We start from the raw sequence: 17,010 nt of genomic DNA on the forward strand, positions 1-17,010 counted from the left end.
CATTGATGGGCACAGATGAGGCTGCATTGATGGACACTGGTGAGGCTGCATTCATGATCATTAGTGAGGGGGCATAAATGGGCATTGATGAGGCTGCATTGATGGGCACAAGTAAGTTTGCATTGATGGGCACTGGTGAGGCACAAATTGATGGGCACTGGTGAGGCTGCATTCATGGGCACTTGTGAGGCTGCATTCATGGGCACTTGTGAGGCTGCATTCATGGGCACTGGTGAGGCTGCATTCATGGGCACTGGTGAGGCTGCATTCATGGGCACTGATCAGGCTGCACTGATGGGCACTGGTGAAGCTGCACTGATAGGCACAGGTGAGGCAGCACTGATGGGGACTGGTAAGGCGGCACTGATAAGCTTCACTGATGATGCTGCACTGATAGGCTGCATTGATGGGCACTGATGAGGCTGCACTGATGGGCACTGATAAAGTTATTCATATTTATTTTTGTCATTTCTACAGTCATGCAAAAACATTTAACAGTGTAATTTTATGATATAATTTATGAGGGTGTGTTTAGGGGCAGAATTAGGGGTGGCAAGGGTAGGGGTTGGGTGGGGCAACTGGTGGCGAGTAACCCTTGGTTCCCGCAGTTGTCAATAAAAGTCAGTTAGGCAATTATGAGAGAGAGGGGGTGGGGCGGAATGGCGGCTCTGTGTCTGAATTGACACACGGAGCTGCAACTCGGCTCGGATGCCCCCATAGCAAGCTGCTTGCTGTGGGGGCATTTAACAGGAGGGAGGGGCCAGGAACAGCAACGAGGGACACAAGAAGAGGAGGATCCAGGCTGCCCTGTGCAAAACCAACTGCACAGAGCAGGTAAGTATAATATGTTTATTTAACCACTTAAGCCCCGGAAGATTTTACCCCCTTCCTGACCAGGGCCTATTTTGCGATTCGGCACTGCGTGACTTTAACGGACAATTGCGCGGTCGTGCGACACTGTACCTAAACGAATTTGACGTCCTTTTTTTTCCCACAAACAGAGCTTTTTTTTGGTGGTATTTGATCACCTGTGCGATTTTTTGTTTATATAAACAAAAAAAGAGTGTAAATTTTGCAAAAATAGCAATATTTTTCAAATTTTTTTATATGAAATTCCCCCCCCCCCCAAAAAATGTAAAAATCAAAATTTTTTAAAATTTTCGGCCAATTATTTTTATGCTACATATGTTTGGTAGAAAAAAATCGCACAGGTGATTTTTGTCATTTTTGCTGTTTTTTTTTAACGCGTAATGGCGGCAATCTGCGATTTTTTTTGCGATACTGCGACATTGCGGCGGACAGATCGGACCCTTGACTGACATTTTTTACACTTTTGGGGTTACCAGTGACATTACTGCAGTAATCAGTGCTATACATATGCACTGTTACTGCAAAATGACACTAGTAGTGAAGGGGTTAATTTTATTTGAGAGGGAGGGGCTGTGTGTGTCCCTAGGGGCGTGATTCTAACTGTGATTGGCTGTGGCTTGAGCTGTAGAAACAGTGATCAATGGTCCTACATAGTAGAACCGTATGATCACTGTTTCTACACAGGGGAGAATGACAGGCGGCTTGTTTACACTAGCCGCCTGCCTTTCTCCCTCTGCAGCAACGATCGCCGAGTGACCGGCGGACATCGGGTCTGCCGGTCACACGCGCGCGGGGGGTCCGTGACCACGCGGGGGCGCGCGCTCGCTCCCTAGACCCACACAGGCTAGCGACGTAGATCTACGTCACTCTGCCTGTGAGGGGCTGACTGCCGACGTAAATAGTCGTGCGGCAGTCGGCAAGTGGTTAATAAAAATGTAATAAAAAAACTAGACTTTACAATCACTTTAGTCAATAAATGTCAGAAAAAGGCTTAGTCTTTAAGTGGTTAAACTGCCCTCATTCACAGACGGAAGTTCATCCCTTTGATCTAGAAGAACCAAATGATACAATGTTTCATTTTATCTCAGCGCTGAGCAATGTTGTGATAAACTTTGCCGGCTACATTTTTTTTTTTTATTTTTTACAGCTATCATCTGTGAGCAGAGAACGGCTCTGCACTGAATCGTAGAAATGGCGGATTAAGATCGTGAAGGGAGTTAAATCGAGACCGCAATTTTTTTTAACGATTAATCGTGCAGCTCTAGTATAGCCTGTGGACCTTTTACAGAGCTTATACAGTTTGACCCCATAACTGGCACACTTGCTGGGGAGATGCTACTTTATTGCAAGCCTGCCAGTAAAATGTACAAGGGACTCGTCTATGCAGAGAAAGCAAAGCGACAGAGGGATGAGCTTATGACTATGCTGCATCTATTTTCACTTTCCATTCACAAAGACATGGGCTCAAAGGAAGTGCATTGCATAAAGTGCTTTTTAACCTGTTACCGTCTGCCCACCCAGTTATACGGCGGTAGGCAGCCGCTCACATTCAAATCGCTGTAGCTGTATGTCGGCGTATACCGGTGGTGCTCTTCCACCCCCACTCATCAGCAGGGAAGCCGATACAGCGGACAGGCGGCTCCGATTGCCGTCTGACACCTGTGATCGTTCCCCGCTGATAGAGAAGGATTGGCAACTGTTGTAAACACAGCTGACTGTTCTTCTACCTGAAATGATCATAGAGCCCATGTGATTCTTCTATATAGGATCACATGTCTCTATGGTCATTTCAGAAGCCACGCCCCCCCACAGTTAGAATCACTTCCCTAGGCTCACATTTTACCCCTTGATCACCCATAATGTTAACCCCTTCCCCCTAATAGTGTATATTTTTAGCACTGATTACTGTAGTAATGTCACTGGCCCCCCCAAAAGTGTAAAAAATGTCAGTCAGGGGTCCGTTCTGTCCGCGGCAATGTCACAGTCCCGCAAAGAATCGCAGATTGCCGCCATTACTAGTAAAAAAAAAAACAAAACAATAAAAATGACATAAATCTTTCCCGTAGTTAGTAGACGCGATAACCTTTGCGCAAACCAATCAAAATATGCTTATTGCTATTTTTTTTACCAAAAATATGTAGCAGAAAACAAATTGGCCTAAAATATTTTAAAAAAATTGATTTTTAAATTATTTTTTTGAGAATGTCCTATAGCAGAATGTGAAAAATATTGTTTTTTTTTTTTTTTTTCAAAATTGTCGCTCTTTTTTTGTTTATAGCGCAAAAAATAAAAATCGCACAGGTGATCAAATACCACCAAAAGAAAGCTCTATTTGTGGGAAAAAAAAGGTCATCAATTTTATTTGAGTACAGCGTCGCACGACCGCAATTGTCCTTTAAAGTAACACAGTGCCGAATCGCAAAATAGGGCCTGAAGTGGTTAAGGAGTTTCTAAACCAGGGTTACTGCTTCCAAAACTGTGGAATAAGACATTGGTGCTGAGTTCTGAGTTATTTGGCTGTGCCCAAGAGTAGTTGTCAGCAAGGGACTTTTTTGCAACCTACCACATAAATGGTCGCCCCTCCCTTATGATGTTTTCAGTAAATGTCAGGTGAATGTAACATCTGCACCGTATGAACAAAATGAGTATTGCACTAAACCCCTTTTCAATTGCAAGAACAGATGCTACTAAATGTTAGTGAATGTATTTCTCACCCGGCAATGGAGGGCCAATGTGCTGAAAAACCTGCTTTATGAATAAGGCTATGAACAGTTTTAAAGTTTCAAAATGTAACTACTGAAGTTAATAATGTCAAAATGCAGAACTTTCGCTACCAGTTCCAGAAAACAACAGTTGGCACGAGTTTTTTTTCAAGTGTGTGATTTACTTACGTAGATTCCTGTCTGAATGCAGGATTCAGCCCCAGTGCACTCTATGGTGATCTCTGGCATACACCCAAGCAATTCTTCAACTTTATGAGCTGTCTGCTCAGGAGTCTCATTGGTGATTTGAAGAAGAAAATCTGCTCCCACTTCTTTGGCTTTTTCCAGGCGTGTTGGAGATAAATCTAATGGGAAATAAACTTTTTAATGAATATGAAGGTAAGAAGAAGCTGAATACATAGTTGAAGTACAAGTGTGACCCATCTTACTCGCAAATTTAAAATTAAAAAACTAAAACTCAAAACTAGCAAAAAAAGTGAAAGAATGCACCCAAGAAGAGCAATATAACAAAACAATACAAAAGTTACCCAGTACACTTTACAGCTAGACAGGAAAAAAAATGAGGATTTTGTTGCATATACAGTATTTGTAAAGATGGGTAAAGCTATACTGCCATTTCAAGACACGTCTAGAAAGTGTGATCCCGAACTCAAAACTATCCCAAAATATGGGACATTCTGTATAAAGCAATGCATAGCTTGGGAGCAGGTTTACCTGGAGCTCCTATTATTCTAAACCAGACACCCCACCCAGACATTCTAATTTTTCTTAACCATTTATTTTCTACAGAGCAGTCAAAGCATTACAACTTGGGCAAGGCAACTTTTGTGAGCAGCAGCACAAAATCCCTTCATACAGTAAGGTGCAATGTAAGACATCGTTCCTGGCATGTGAACAGGGGGTTAAAGGTGGCAGTACAGATCGAGGCACAGTTTAAATGTATATTTTATGTATTTTTAATTATTCATGCATGAATTAGTCATTTTATGGAATCTGGACCCTTGAGAACAGAGAAGGCTAATAATATCAAAGTGAAAAAGTATTTTGAACATATAATCCTTCCGAGGAGGACGTGCAGCCCGCACCACTGACCACCAGGGATAGCGTGTTTGATATTTTAAGTGGAAATAAACCCGATGGATGGGAAATAAACATATTTAAAACGTTATTACGCCATTTGGAGCATTTCTTCTTCTCTCCTGTTTATACACCCGAATTTATCCTGGAGTCCAGAGGAGCCATCACCAGCCCAGAGGACTACCTACAAGGGAAAAGCCACTTGGCCCAGGGGGCCACTAACGCCTGAAAGGTCTTAGTGTCATATGATACATAAGACCCACGTCATTTGGTAAGTGACCCACCCTATTTAAAACTTGATCAAGCATCTTTGAACAATCAAGCCAGAGCACTTGCACTTTGTATGAATAGATATTCACTGTGGACATTTATTATTTAAGCACCAGTCACCATTATTGGACTTTTTTAATATATATATATTTTAGTGTTGATTATATATTTAATTAATTCAATCACAGTCATCTAATCTAATTTTATTGGAATATTAATCATTGGTATATCAATGTCCTATAATATTTATCACATCTAATTTCACGTTTCTTAAACATGGTTTTCTGCATAAAGTGGTAGTTATGGAAACATATTAAGCACTTTACAAGCATTAGTATTTATTGGTAAATTTTAGAACTACAGTGAGACAGCAAGCGCTGTAATTGGCCTTTTTTTAAAGACCATTCCTCGGCATATAAACTTATATGATTCACAGGCTGAGACCAATAGCCTTCAATTTGGCTTAAACCTCCAAATTGTTGGTGCTTTCGTGAGTAAATTGAGTGACTGATTAAAAAGACTATGTATGGAGGAACTTATAGAGGTTACTTATATTAATATCAGAAGTCTTTTCAAGTCCCTATTCTGAAAGAGTATCTTGGCTGTGTCACTTCAGCCCCAGAAGGTTTTAGCCCCTTAATGACCAGGCCATTTTTTGTGATTCGACACTGCATTACATTAACGGACAGTTGCAGTCGTGCGATGCTGTACCCAAATACAATTGATGTCCTTCTTTTCCCACAAATAGAGCTTTCCTTTGGTGGTATTTGATCACCTCTGTGGTTTTTAGATTTGGCGCTATAAACAAAAAAAAGCGACCATTTTGGAAAAAAAAAACACAATATTTTTTTCTTTCTGCTAAAAAAACATTCCCAATAATTTTTTTTTTTTTAAATCTAATTTTTTTTATCAGTTTAGGCCAATTTGTATTCTGCTACATATTTTTGTTAAAAAAAGATCCCAAAAAGCATATAATATTTGGTTTGCGCAAAAGTTATAGCGTTTACAAACTATTGGATAGATTTTTGGACTTTTTATTTATTTATTTTTTTTATTAGTAATGACGGCGATCAGTGATCAGGGACTGCGACATTGTGGCAGACAAATCTGACACTAAAGCCCCGTACACACGTACCGATTGTCGGCCGATTGTAGGCTTGTTAGTATGATGCTTCCGACAGCCGACAGCGCACTTTCGGCCGAAAAGAATCTGTCGTGCAGGCATTAAAATTTTTGTTGGCCAACACCAGAACGGCCGATTTTGGTCGCCAGTCAGTACAGAATTCGGCCGACAATCAGCAGATTTGCAAGACTGGGCATGCTCAGAGAAGAAAAAACACAGGGAAAGTTAACCATCACATGACATCACTTCTGCAGTCGGCGGACAAAATTCTTGTGCAGTCTTTTGCACTTTTCAGCGGACAGGACAGTCCTGGACAAAAGACGGCCGATCGGTCGGCCGACGATCGGTACGTGTGTACGAGGCATTAGTGACACTTTTTGGGGACCAGTGACACCAATACAGTGATCAGAGCTAGAAAATATGCACTGTTACTGTTTAAATGACACTGGCAGGAAGGGGTTAATATTGGGGGTGATCAAGGGGTTAAGTGTGAGCCTAATTGTGCCTACTAACTGTGGAGGGGGGGGGGCTCTGTGAAAGGCACACAGAGATTGGTGTTTCAGCTTAGCTGAGACACACAATCTCACTGTGCCTGTCTGACAGAAGAGCAGTCTGCTTTGTCAGCTTCCCCGGGAGCGGGAGCCAGACCGTGGGAGGGGCAGGCGTGATCACCGCCGGTCTCCCGCGGTCTGGCTCCCGCTGTGACTAATTACAGCAGGAGCGTGGCTCCGGCGGCATGTGCCGCTGAGACCATGTGCATATAACCACATAGATGTACGTGATTATGCGCAGCCGAACTGTCCTGCCTCAGTAAATCTGCGTAGGGCGGTTGGCAAGTGGTTAAAATACACATATGCACCCATGGGTGGCAGAGCTTTCTGTGCTAAGAGCGCACTCACTGTATGCTCCCATCATAGTAACTGAGCTGTAAAACACAGCTCTTGGTCCGTAGTAATGATCGATAATTGGCAGGACCAGCTCACAATCATGGGACCACTGTCACAGCCAATCACAGTGGTAACATGATCAGCCGATCCTTTCTGCCCCCCTGGATGTACAGACCCTTCCAAGAGATGCCAGGGCTGGGCAGTAAGAATTAACCACTGATTACTAGTTAGCAGTAGTCGCCTTATTATTCGATCTTGTTACTCCAGCTGAATTAGTAATTGTCAGTTTCTGTCAATCATACATCCAGTTGCCCTACAATCCAGATGAAATCTGAAGTAGTACATTTTTGCACTACAGTGGTTGTAAAGGAAGAAGGTTTTTACCTTCATGTATTCTATGTTAGAAGATAAAAAACCTTCTTTGTGCAGCTTCCCCTACAAACCCCTAATACTTACTCAAGCCCCATCTCAATCTAGCAATGTGCAGGAGAGCAACAGCTCTCCCGAGTCTCTGCCTCCTCATTGGCTGATATACAGCAGTGTGAGCCTTTGGCTAAGGAGGAGGGATCCAGGGACAGGGTCGAGTCACGGCGGCCCGGAAGTGAGCATGCATGAGTGCACCCACAGCAAGTGCGTTGCTATGAGGGCACTCAGCAAGAGGGAGGGCCCAGGAACGCCAGTGGGGAACCCAAGAAGAGGAGGATCGGGACTGCACAGAGCAGATAAGTATAACATGTTTATTATTTTAAAAAAAATATATATATGAGCCTTTACTATCACTAACTTCTCCTGTCTTACCCTAGCTTAAGAAATACCTTATGGTAAATACAGCCCCCTCTGTAACACATGGCTTCTACTTTTACATTAGTCATGTTAACAAAAAACATCCAGTGAAAGCCCACCATCTGAAGTGCAGACATACCAAAATGCCAAACATTACAACTCAAGTCTCAAGGCACACTAGTCTAAGTCTAGGATCACAATAATAAAGGTGGTTGCGGGTGCAGGAATCGCAACTGTCCTGGCACCTGAAACCACCCACGGGTAAAATGTGCTGCTCTTTACAGATGTGTTGGGCTGCCATCCTTTTTTAACGGCACCCCCACACATCTAAAAACACAGCGCATTTGCAGATGTGGGAATTCACATGGTGAAAAAGCACCGTGCGATTTTCTGGCCTCTGCGGTTTAAAAATTGAGCAGGAAATGTTTTCCTGCATGAAACGCATGGTAGTCCATTCAAATGGATGAGCTGTTGTGCCTGAGGAAATATGGCTTGCAGTGCCGCAATAGTGTGAAGAGCTCATTCACACTTGAGTTTGGGGATGGTAAAACTATGCGGCTCAGCTTACCTGGTGGTTAGAAGAATACTTTAACTAAATGCCTGCTTAGTTGTGGAGGTTTTTGGTCAGTTAGCCGCTGCACCCCTGGTGACTCCTCACGGCACCCCGGTTGATCTAAACCAATAACCCACTGGCATCACTTTTCTTATACTGACTACAGAAATATTTCTATTCAGCCACTTAGTAAGAATACAAAACATCTCAGTCATGAAATTTGCAACCCTGCAGTGTATCCTATTAACAGAAATCAGTTGTCCTGTATAACCAGGATAACAGGTGCAATATCAAGCAAATAATGTTTTAAAAACAAAGTGCCTAATGGATACATAAAAACATTTATTAAAATGTAAACGGCAATACTTTGCTAATTACGGCTCTTTCACACGGGCGTTCCGTATTTCCGTTTTTCATCCCATCCGTTTGCGGATGAAAAACGGACATAATGTATCTCTATATAAATACGGATGTCAGAGGATGATCATCCTCTGACATCAGTTTTTTGTCAGTTCAGTTCAGTTTTTTTGAACGGAGGAGAACCCTATTTTTTCTTCCTTTCAAAAAACGGAACGGAAGCAAAAACGGATGTCAGTGGTGTAATCCGCAGACATCCGTATTTACATAGACATGCATTATGTCAGTTTTTCATCCGCAAACGGATGGGATGAAAAACGGACATACGGACCGGATGACACAAGTGTCATCCGTGTCCGTTACAAAAAAAAAAAAAGGACCTGATCGGGCAAAAAAAAAGAAACGCCCGTGTGAAAGAGCCCTTAGTCAAAAAGAACAAAGGTGTCTATGACAAGTATGCAGATTATACAACGTACATTATTTATCCAATGAGGAAATGCATTTGTGTGTCATAATATTTATCTGAAAATAACCTAATCTCACCAACATACATGTGTAAACATGACCAATACAGCAATAAAAATTATACTGGATTTCTGTATTTCTAAACTGCTATGAAATTAGTCTGCTTTGACATCATTGGAGAGCGAAAGTGCTATATCCTGTGCTGTAAAATTTCACACACTGCTGTAAATATGCACTTAATGGTCCTTAACATACGTCATTTACAGGAAGTGTGAAAGGCAAAGTTCACATTTATAATATTAAAGGTTAACTCCACTTTCATGGGGAAAAAAATAGCAAATAAAGAAAAAACAATATAGCGTATACAATTGCCACACAAGTCATATTGTAATTGAATGTTATTAAAAATGACCTTTCCTTTTCAATCTGCAGCTGTTGTAATTTTCTGAAAATGTAATGTAATATGGCTACCTGGAGCTGTTCTGTACACAGAATGTATACTGACTATACCCCAGAAACATAATTGTCTGCTTGTGTGAGGAACATGTCTAAAGGGATGCAAGCCCAGCTGCTTCCCTCATTAGAGCCCTGCAGCTGCCACAGCTGATAGATAATTATGAAACCACTCCCATTTGACTCATTTAGCACAGAGGAACAAACAGGGATTTCTTTAGAATAACAAAAGGTAGGAATCTGCAACAAAGTTTGTTAAAGACGTTGTAATGTACATAGATCACCCAGAGGGGAAAGTTTTTTCTCAACAAAAGTGGAGTTACGCTTTAAACATAATGAGAGCAGACATAAACAGTACACACAACCGGAAGGTGTCTTTCTGCATCAAAAGAGTGGGACTTTATGGATACCTTCACATACATAATATGCATCAAAAGGTATGTGTGTGTTTATATACACTATATTGTCAAAAGTACTGGGACACTTGCCTTTACACTCACATGAACTTTATGGCATTCCAGTCTTAGTCTGTAGGATTCAATATTGAGTCCCCCCCCCCCCCCCCAAAGCTTTAACAGCTTCAACTCTTCTGGGAAGGCTGTCCACAAGCTTTAGGAGTGTGTCTATGTGAATGTTTGACCATTTTTTTCAGAACACATTTGTGCAGTTAGGCACTGATGTTGGATGAGAAGGCCTGGCTTGCAGTCACAGCTCTAATTTATCCCAAAGGTGTTCTGTCAGATTGAGGTCAGGACTCTGCAGGCCAGTCAAGTTCCTTCACCCAAAACTTGCTCATCAGTGTCTTTACGAACCTTGTTTTATGCACTGGTCCAAATCATTTGGTGGAGGGGGCTTTATGGGGCGTGGGGTTGTTTTTCAGGGGTTGGGCTTGGCCCCTTAGTTCCAGTGAAGGGAACTCTTAAGGCATCAGCATACCAAGACATTTTGGACAATTTCATGCTCCCAAATTTGTGGGAACAGTATTGGGTTGGCCCTTCGTGTTCCAACATGACTGCGCACCAGTGCACAAAGACTTGGATGAGCGAGTTTGGGTGGAGGAAATGGACTGGGCTGCACAGAGTCCTGACCTCAATCCGACAGAACACCATTGGGATAATTTAGAGCAGAGAGTTGAAGCCGTTATAGCTGCAAAGGGTGAGCCAACTCAATATTGAACCCTGCGGACTAAGACTGGGATGCCATTAAAGTTTATGTGCGTGTAAAGGCAGGTGTCCCAATACTTTTGACAATATAGTGTATATATACATATATATATATATATATATATATATATATACACACACACACACACACACAGTATCTCACAAAAGTGAGTACACCCCTCACATTTATGTAAATATTTTATTTTACCTTTTCATGTGACAACACTGAAGGAATGACACTTTGCTACAATGTAAAGTAATGAGTGTACAGCTTGTAGAACAGTGTAAATTTGCTGTCCCCTCAAAATAACTCAACACACCATTAATGTCTAAACCACTTGCAACAAAAGTGAGTATACCCCTAAGTGAAAATGTCCAAATTGGGCCCAATTAACCATTTTTCCTCCCAATGTCATATGACTTGTTAGTGTTACAAGGTCACACACACCTTTTGATGCAAAAAAATGACTATATATATATTCATATTGTGAGCAGGGGAAAGGTAGCAAGTACAAAAGCTCTCTAGGGTAAGCACACTTAGAGCCACAAATAGCAGTCCAATGCGGTAGTGACAAACAATGCTGTGATTTATTGGTGCTATATACAAGTCTATATATAGAAGTCTGTATATAGGTGCTGTACACTGTTTCCAAAAGGAAATGAACCACTTAAGGACCGAGACCTAAAAATTGCGCACGCTCGTGGATTGGCGACAAACATTGGTACTTAAAAATCTTTATAGGCGACGCTTTAAAAATTTCTACAGGTTACCAGTTTAGAGTTAGAGGAGATCTAGGGCTAGAATTATTGCTCTCGCTCAAACGATCGCAGCAATACCTCACATGTGTCGTTTGAACACCGTTTACATATGTGGGCGTGACTTGCATATGCGTTTGCTTCTGTGCGCAAATTTAATTTTTTTTTCTTATTTATTTTACCTTTTATTTTTACACTGTCACTACATTTTACACTACATTTATTTTTATTACTTTTATTCCTATTACAAGGAATGTAAACATCCCTTGTAATGGAAATAAGCAGGACAGGTCCTTTTTAATGTGAGATCTGGGGTCAAAAAGACCCCAGATCTCACATCTACACTTAAAAGCAAACTAAAAAAAAAAAGGAAAAGAAAAGAAAACATTTTTTTTTTTTCAGCAAGAAAAAAAAATGGGCCATTTAAGGCCATTGGGCGGAGGCGACGTAAGATGTTGCTCCGGTCCTCCGAAGCCATAGAGTCGAGTGGGGGCCATCTTGCCCTCACTCGACTTCCTGCACAGAACCTTAAAGGACCGGATCGTATTCCCCGCTACCTGACGGCTCTGGTAAGCAGGGAAAATGACCGGATAGCAGCGGGAGGGCACCTCTCCCGCCACCCACAAAAGTGATCCTGCAGTTAATCTGCTACCATACCACCGGTATTTAACGTCAAATTACCAATGAAAAACTGCGGCGGGCAGTCCAGAAGTGGTAAATAGGACAAAAAAAAATTGTCCAAACAAAATCCTAGCTGTGTCTCGGTGCTCACTATACAAACTGCAATCCTAAATATCAGACCAAATAAGCCTATTTGTCACTCTCTGCATCCACAACTTGTTTGCTTTTTATTGATCTTGGCAGCTCTCCCAGACAGGACTTGTCTGGCCGCAGGTATGAGCGCACTGGCTGTCTTTCTCAGGTGAGTATAAATTGACCAAGGGCAAATGACCAAGACTCGAACTGGATCATGGATCAGAGATCCCTAAATGTATATGAAGGAGCTTGGGAGATGTGTAAACCCCAAACAAGACACTTGCTGCCTCTCTCTGGAAAGCTCTGCTACATATTCTTCCTCCCCCTCTGTGTTTCAACCCCAGGGTTGGAACACCTGTGGCCCAACAGGAGTGAACACGGAATAGGGCATCTACATTTCCCATCTTAACACCTGGCCTGTGTTTTACCGTGAAGGAGTAATCTTGTAGAGCCAAAAAACACTGGTTCACCCTTCTATTTGTCTCCTTCTTTTGGGCCATCCATTTGAGGGAAGCATGGTCAGTTATTAAATCAAACTGGTGCCCTAAAAATAGTACCTTAGTGTGTCCAAGGCCCACTTAATGGCCGTTTGACTTTGTCACTAATGTCCTTTCTCCTGCCTTCAGGAAGTCGGTAAGGTTTGAGCTTGACACGGACCCCAGGTCCAGTAACAATATCATGCTGAATCGCTGAAGTAGTACCAAGTAACTCTGAAAATTTCTCTATTCCTGATCACGAACTCTCTAGCATCCTGTTTTCTTGCCATGCTTACCACGCACTTCTCCTGGAACGTTCTTACCGGCTGCCTGGGGAGATTGTGGCTTTGGGTGAAAAGTCCATGCGGTTGTAGGGGTGGCGACCAGGCTCTCAGTGGCAAAGTACCTCTCCATGAGCTCTACAAGAATATCAGCTGACTTGTGGTCCCCTTGGCTCACCCAATTCTGTAGGGAGACAGGCAAAGACCTCAGGTAATGATCCATGATGACCCACTTCACCATTTGTGACCCAGACAGGGATTCTGGTTGAAGCCACTTCCGTTCCAGGTGGATCAAGTTGAACATCTGCGAATGTGGAGGCCTCTCAATTTGGAAGGACCAGCTGCTGACCCGTTGTGTTTGAACCGCTAAGGTAACACCTAGTCATGCCAGGATTTCCTGTTTGACTCTCTCATAGCCTCAGGCATCCGCAGACTCCAAATCGTAATAAGCCTTCTGTGACTCCCCACTAACACGGAAATGACCAGTCCTGTCCACTGGGTTTTGGGCCAGCCTTCCCTCTCAGCGGTTCTCTCAAAAGTAACCAGAAAGGCCTCTGGGTCATCATTGGCAGTCAACCTGTACAAGAAGCGACCCACGTGGATTGCTGAGGAGCTGTTTGTAACCCCTTCGGCTTTAGTTGTAGACTTTTGTGCTTGCCCCACCTCAGTCAGCACCTTTTTGTCCATTTTTCCACAGCACTGGCCAATTTTTCAAACATCAACTGTGTTTGTTCTTGTACAGCACCAATCTGTTGTTGAAGAAAAGTGTTTGCTTGCTGCTGTGCAGCATTAGACAGCACTAACTTTTTCAGGATTTCCTCCATGCTCAGTCACCCCAGGTACTGGCCCTTTAAGTAGTAAACTTACTACAGCTACCCGCAGGCCTCCACCATATGTCAGCTGGGGAAAGGTAGCAGGTACAAAAGCTCCCTGGTGTAAGCACACTTTAGGGCACAAAAAGCAGTCCAGTGCTGTGGTGACAAACAATGCTGTGATTTATTGGTGCAGTCTGTTTATAGGTGCTGTACAGGGTTTCCAAAAAAAGTAAATAGGACTAAAAAAAAAAAATTCCAAACAAAACCCAAGCCATGTCCCAGCACTAACTACACAAACTGTAATCCTTACTATCAGACCGAACAAGCTTAATGCTTGTCATTCTCTGCATACACAACTTGTTTGCTTTTTACATACCTTAGAAGCTCTGCCAGACAGGACTTGTCTGGCCCCAGGTATGAGAGCACTGGCTGTCTGTCTCAGGGGAGCATAAATTGACCAGTGTGAGAGGCCTAAGACCTGAACTGGATCATGGATCAGAGATCCCTAAACATACATGACATTATATATCTGTCTATAATATATATAGATATATATATCTATATATATATCTATATATATATACTGTATATACAGTGCTTTGAAAAAGTATTTAAACCCTTACATTTTCCACATTTTGTCATGTTACAACTAAAAACGTAAATGTATTTTATTGGGATTTTACATGATAGACCAACACAAAGTGGCACATAATTGTGAAGTGAAAGTAAAATGATAAATGGTTTTCAAATTTTTTTACAAATAAATATCTAGTAAGTGTGGCATGCATTTGTATTCAGCCCCCCGAGTCAATACTTTGTAGAACCACCTTTCACTGCAATACAGCTTCAAGTATTTTTAGGGCTGTCTCTACCAACTTTAAACATCTAGAGAATGACATTTTTGCCCATTCTTCTTTGCAAAATAGCTCAAGCTCTATCTCAGGGGTCTTCAAACTTTGGCCCTCCAGTTGTTCAGGAACTACAATTCCCATCATGCCTAGTCATGTCTGTGGATGTCAGAGTTTTACAATGCCTCATGGGACGTGTAGTTCTGCAACAGCTGGAGGGCCGTAGTTTGAGGATCCCTGCTCTATCTGATTGGATAGAGAATGTCTGTGAACAGCTATTTTCAAGTCTTGCCATAGATTCTCAATTGGATTTAGGTCTGGACTTTGACTTTAACTCTGGCTGTATGTTTAGAGTCGTTGTCCTGCTGGAAGGTGAAACTCCACACCAGTCTCAAGTCTTTTACAGACTCTAGCAGTTTTTCTTCTAAGCATTCCCTGTATTTGGCTCCATCCATCTTCCTATCAACTCTGACCAGCGTCCCTGTCCCTGCTGAAGTAGCATCCCCACAACAAGAAGCTGCAACCACCAAGTTTCACGGTGGGGATGGTGGGTTCAGGTGATGTGCAGTGTTCGTTTCCTGCCACAAATAGTGTTTTTCTTTTAGGACAAAAAGTAAAATTTTGGTATCAGCTGAGCAGAGCACCTTCTTCCACATGATTGTGGGAATTATTATGGCTTTCTTTCATCAATGGCTTTCTTCTTCGCACTCTTCCATAAATGCCAGATTTATGGAGTGCATGACTAATAAGTGTCCTGTGGACAGATTCCCCCACCTGAGCTGTGGATCTCTGCAGCTCCTGCAGAGTTACCATAGGCCTTTTGGCTGCTTCTCTGATTAATGCTCACCTTGCCCGGCCTGTCAGTTTAGGTGCATGGCCATGTGTTGGTAGGTTTGCAGTTGTGTCATACTCTTTCCATCTTCATATAATGGATTGAATAGTGCTCCGTGAGATGTTCAAAGCTGGGGATATTTTTTTATAACTGAATCCTGCTTTAAACTTCTCCACAACTTTATTCCTGACATGTCTGGTGTGTTCCTTTGCCTTCGTGATGCTGTTTCTTCACCAAGGTTCTCGAACAAACCTCTGAGGGCTTCACAGAACAGCTGTATTTATACTGTGAATAAATTACACACAAGTGGACTCTATTTACTAATTAGGTGACTTCTGAATACAATTGGTTCCACTAGATTTTAGTTAGGGGTATCAGGGTAAAGGGGGGTTTATACAAATGCGTGCCACGTTTTTCAGAACTTTATTTGTAAAAAAAAAATTATAATGTTTCTTCCACTTTGTGTTGGTCTATCAAATAAAATCCCAATAAAATACATTTACGGTTTTGGTTGTAACATTTCATTGAATATTTCAAGGGGTATGAATACTTTTTCAAGGCACTGTATCTTGTATTGAGTATTTGTGCCTGTCAATCCTATCTTTTACTTTTTGTGTTATAGGCAAATAGGCAGTTAATTAAATATACCACATACAATGATTGGCAGGTATATTAGCGTTTAATCTCTATATTTGTACCTCAATGTGGGTGTGTGAAATGCTTTCCTTTGATCACTGAGGTGCATGGTATGCAGTTCTAACATGGATATGCTCCATACTCATATATACTTACCTACTCTGTGCAGTGGTTTTGCACAGAGCAGCCCAGCTCTTCCTCTTCTCAGGTCCCTGGCTGGAGCGCATGGCCCCTCCCTCCTGTTGAGTACCCCAACAGCAAGCAGCTTGCTATGGGGGCACACGAGCTGAGCTGCAGCTCCGTGTGTGCATTCAGACATGGAGCTGCCGTTCGGCCCCGCCCCGCCCTCTCTCCTGACTGGCTTACTGAGTCTGACGGACAGCAGCAGGAGGAGGCGCCGCTGCTGTGTTTCAGCCAATCAGGAGAGAGAATATTGGATGGCTCAGGCACTCATGGACATTGCTGGATAGAGAGGGGGCTCAGGTAAGTATTAGAGGGTGCTGGGGCGGCTGCTGCACACTGAAGGCTATCTATTAGGATAAATAACCTTCTGACTTTACAACCACTTTAAGGTCAAACTTTCTGATAAGACTTGTCTGATTTGAAAAGTCTGCTGTGTATGGTTCTACCCTTACGATATGAAGGAAATGGAAGACTAAATTCTGGGATTTGGGGAAAATTTTTTTAAAGATAAAAAAATTGGAATGGGCTGTTTTGTATACATTTTGTATGGCATATCTGTGCATGTAAAACAATTTTATAAAATTTGTGGTTATACATCTTGCTTTTAAGTATGTGTTTTTTACTATCTATTTATTGTCTATATATCTTTTTTTGGTAATCAGTAATACTGGAATATTCTTCGTAAGGCTCCATTCACACATGG

General features: G+C 42.2%; 1 protein-coding gene across 1 annotated transcript in view; it reads right to left on the reverse strand.

Annotated features, from left to right (window-relative positions):
• SORD (sorbitol dehydrogenase) overlaps positions 1-17,010 on the reverse strand; it is a 145,544-nt gene that overhangs the window by 56,941 nt on the left and 71,593 nt on the right. The window contains exon 7 of the mRNA XM_082253298.1: positions 3,762-3,937. Within this exon, the coding sequence (XP_082109424.1) occupies positions 3,762-3,937 (176 nt within the window). The remainder of the gene's footprint in view (positions 1-3,761; positions 3,938-17,010) is intronic.

Source organism: Pelophylax lessonae (assembly GCF_965119305.1).
Source record: "Pelophylax lessonae genome assembly, chromosome: 4".
NCBI lineage: Eukaryota > Metazoa > Chordata > Amphibia > Anura > Ranidae > Pelophylax > Pelophylax lessonae.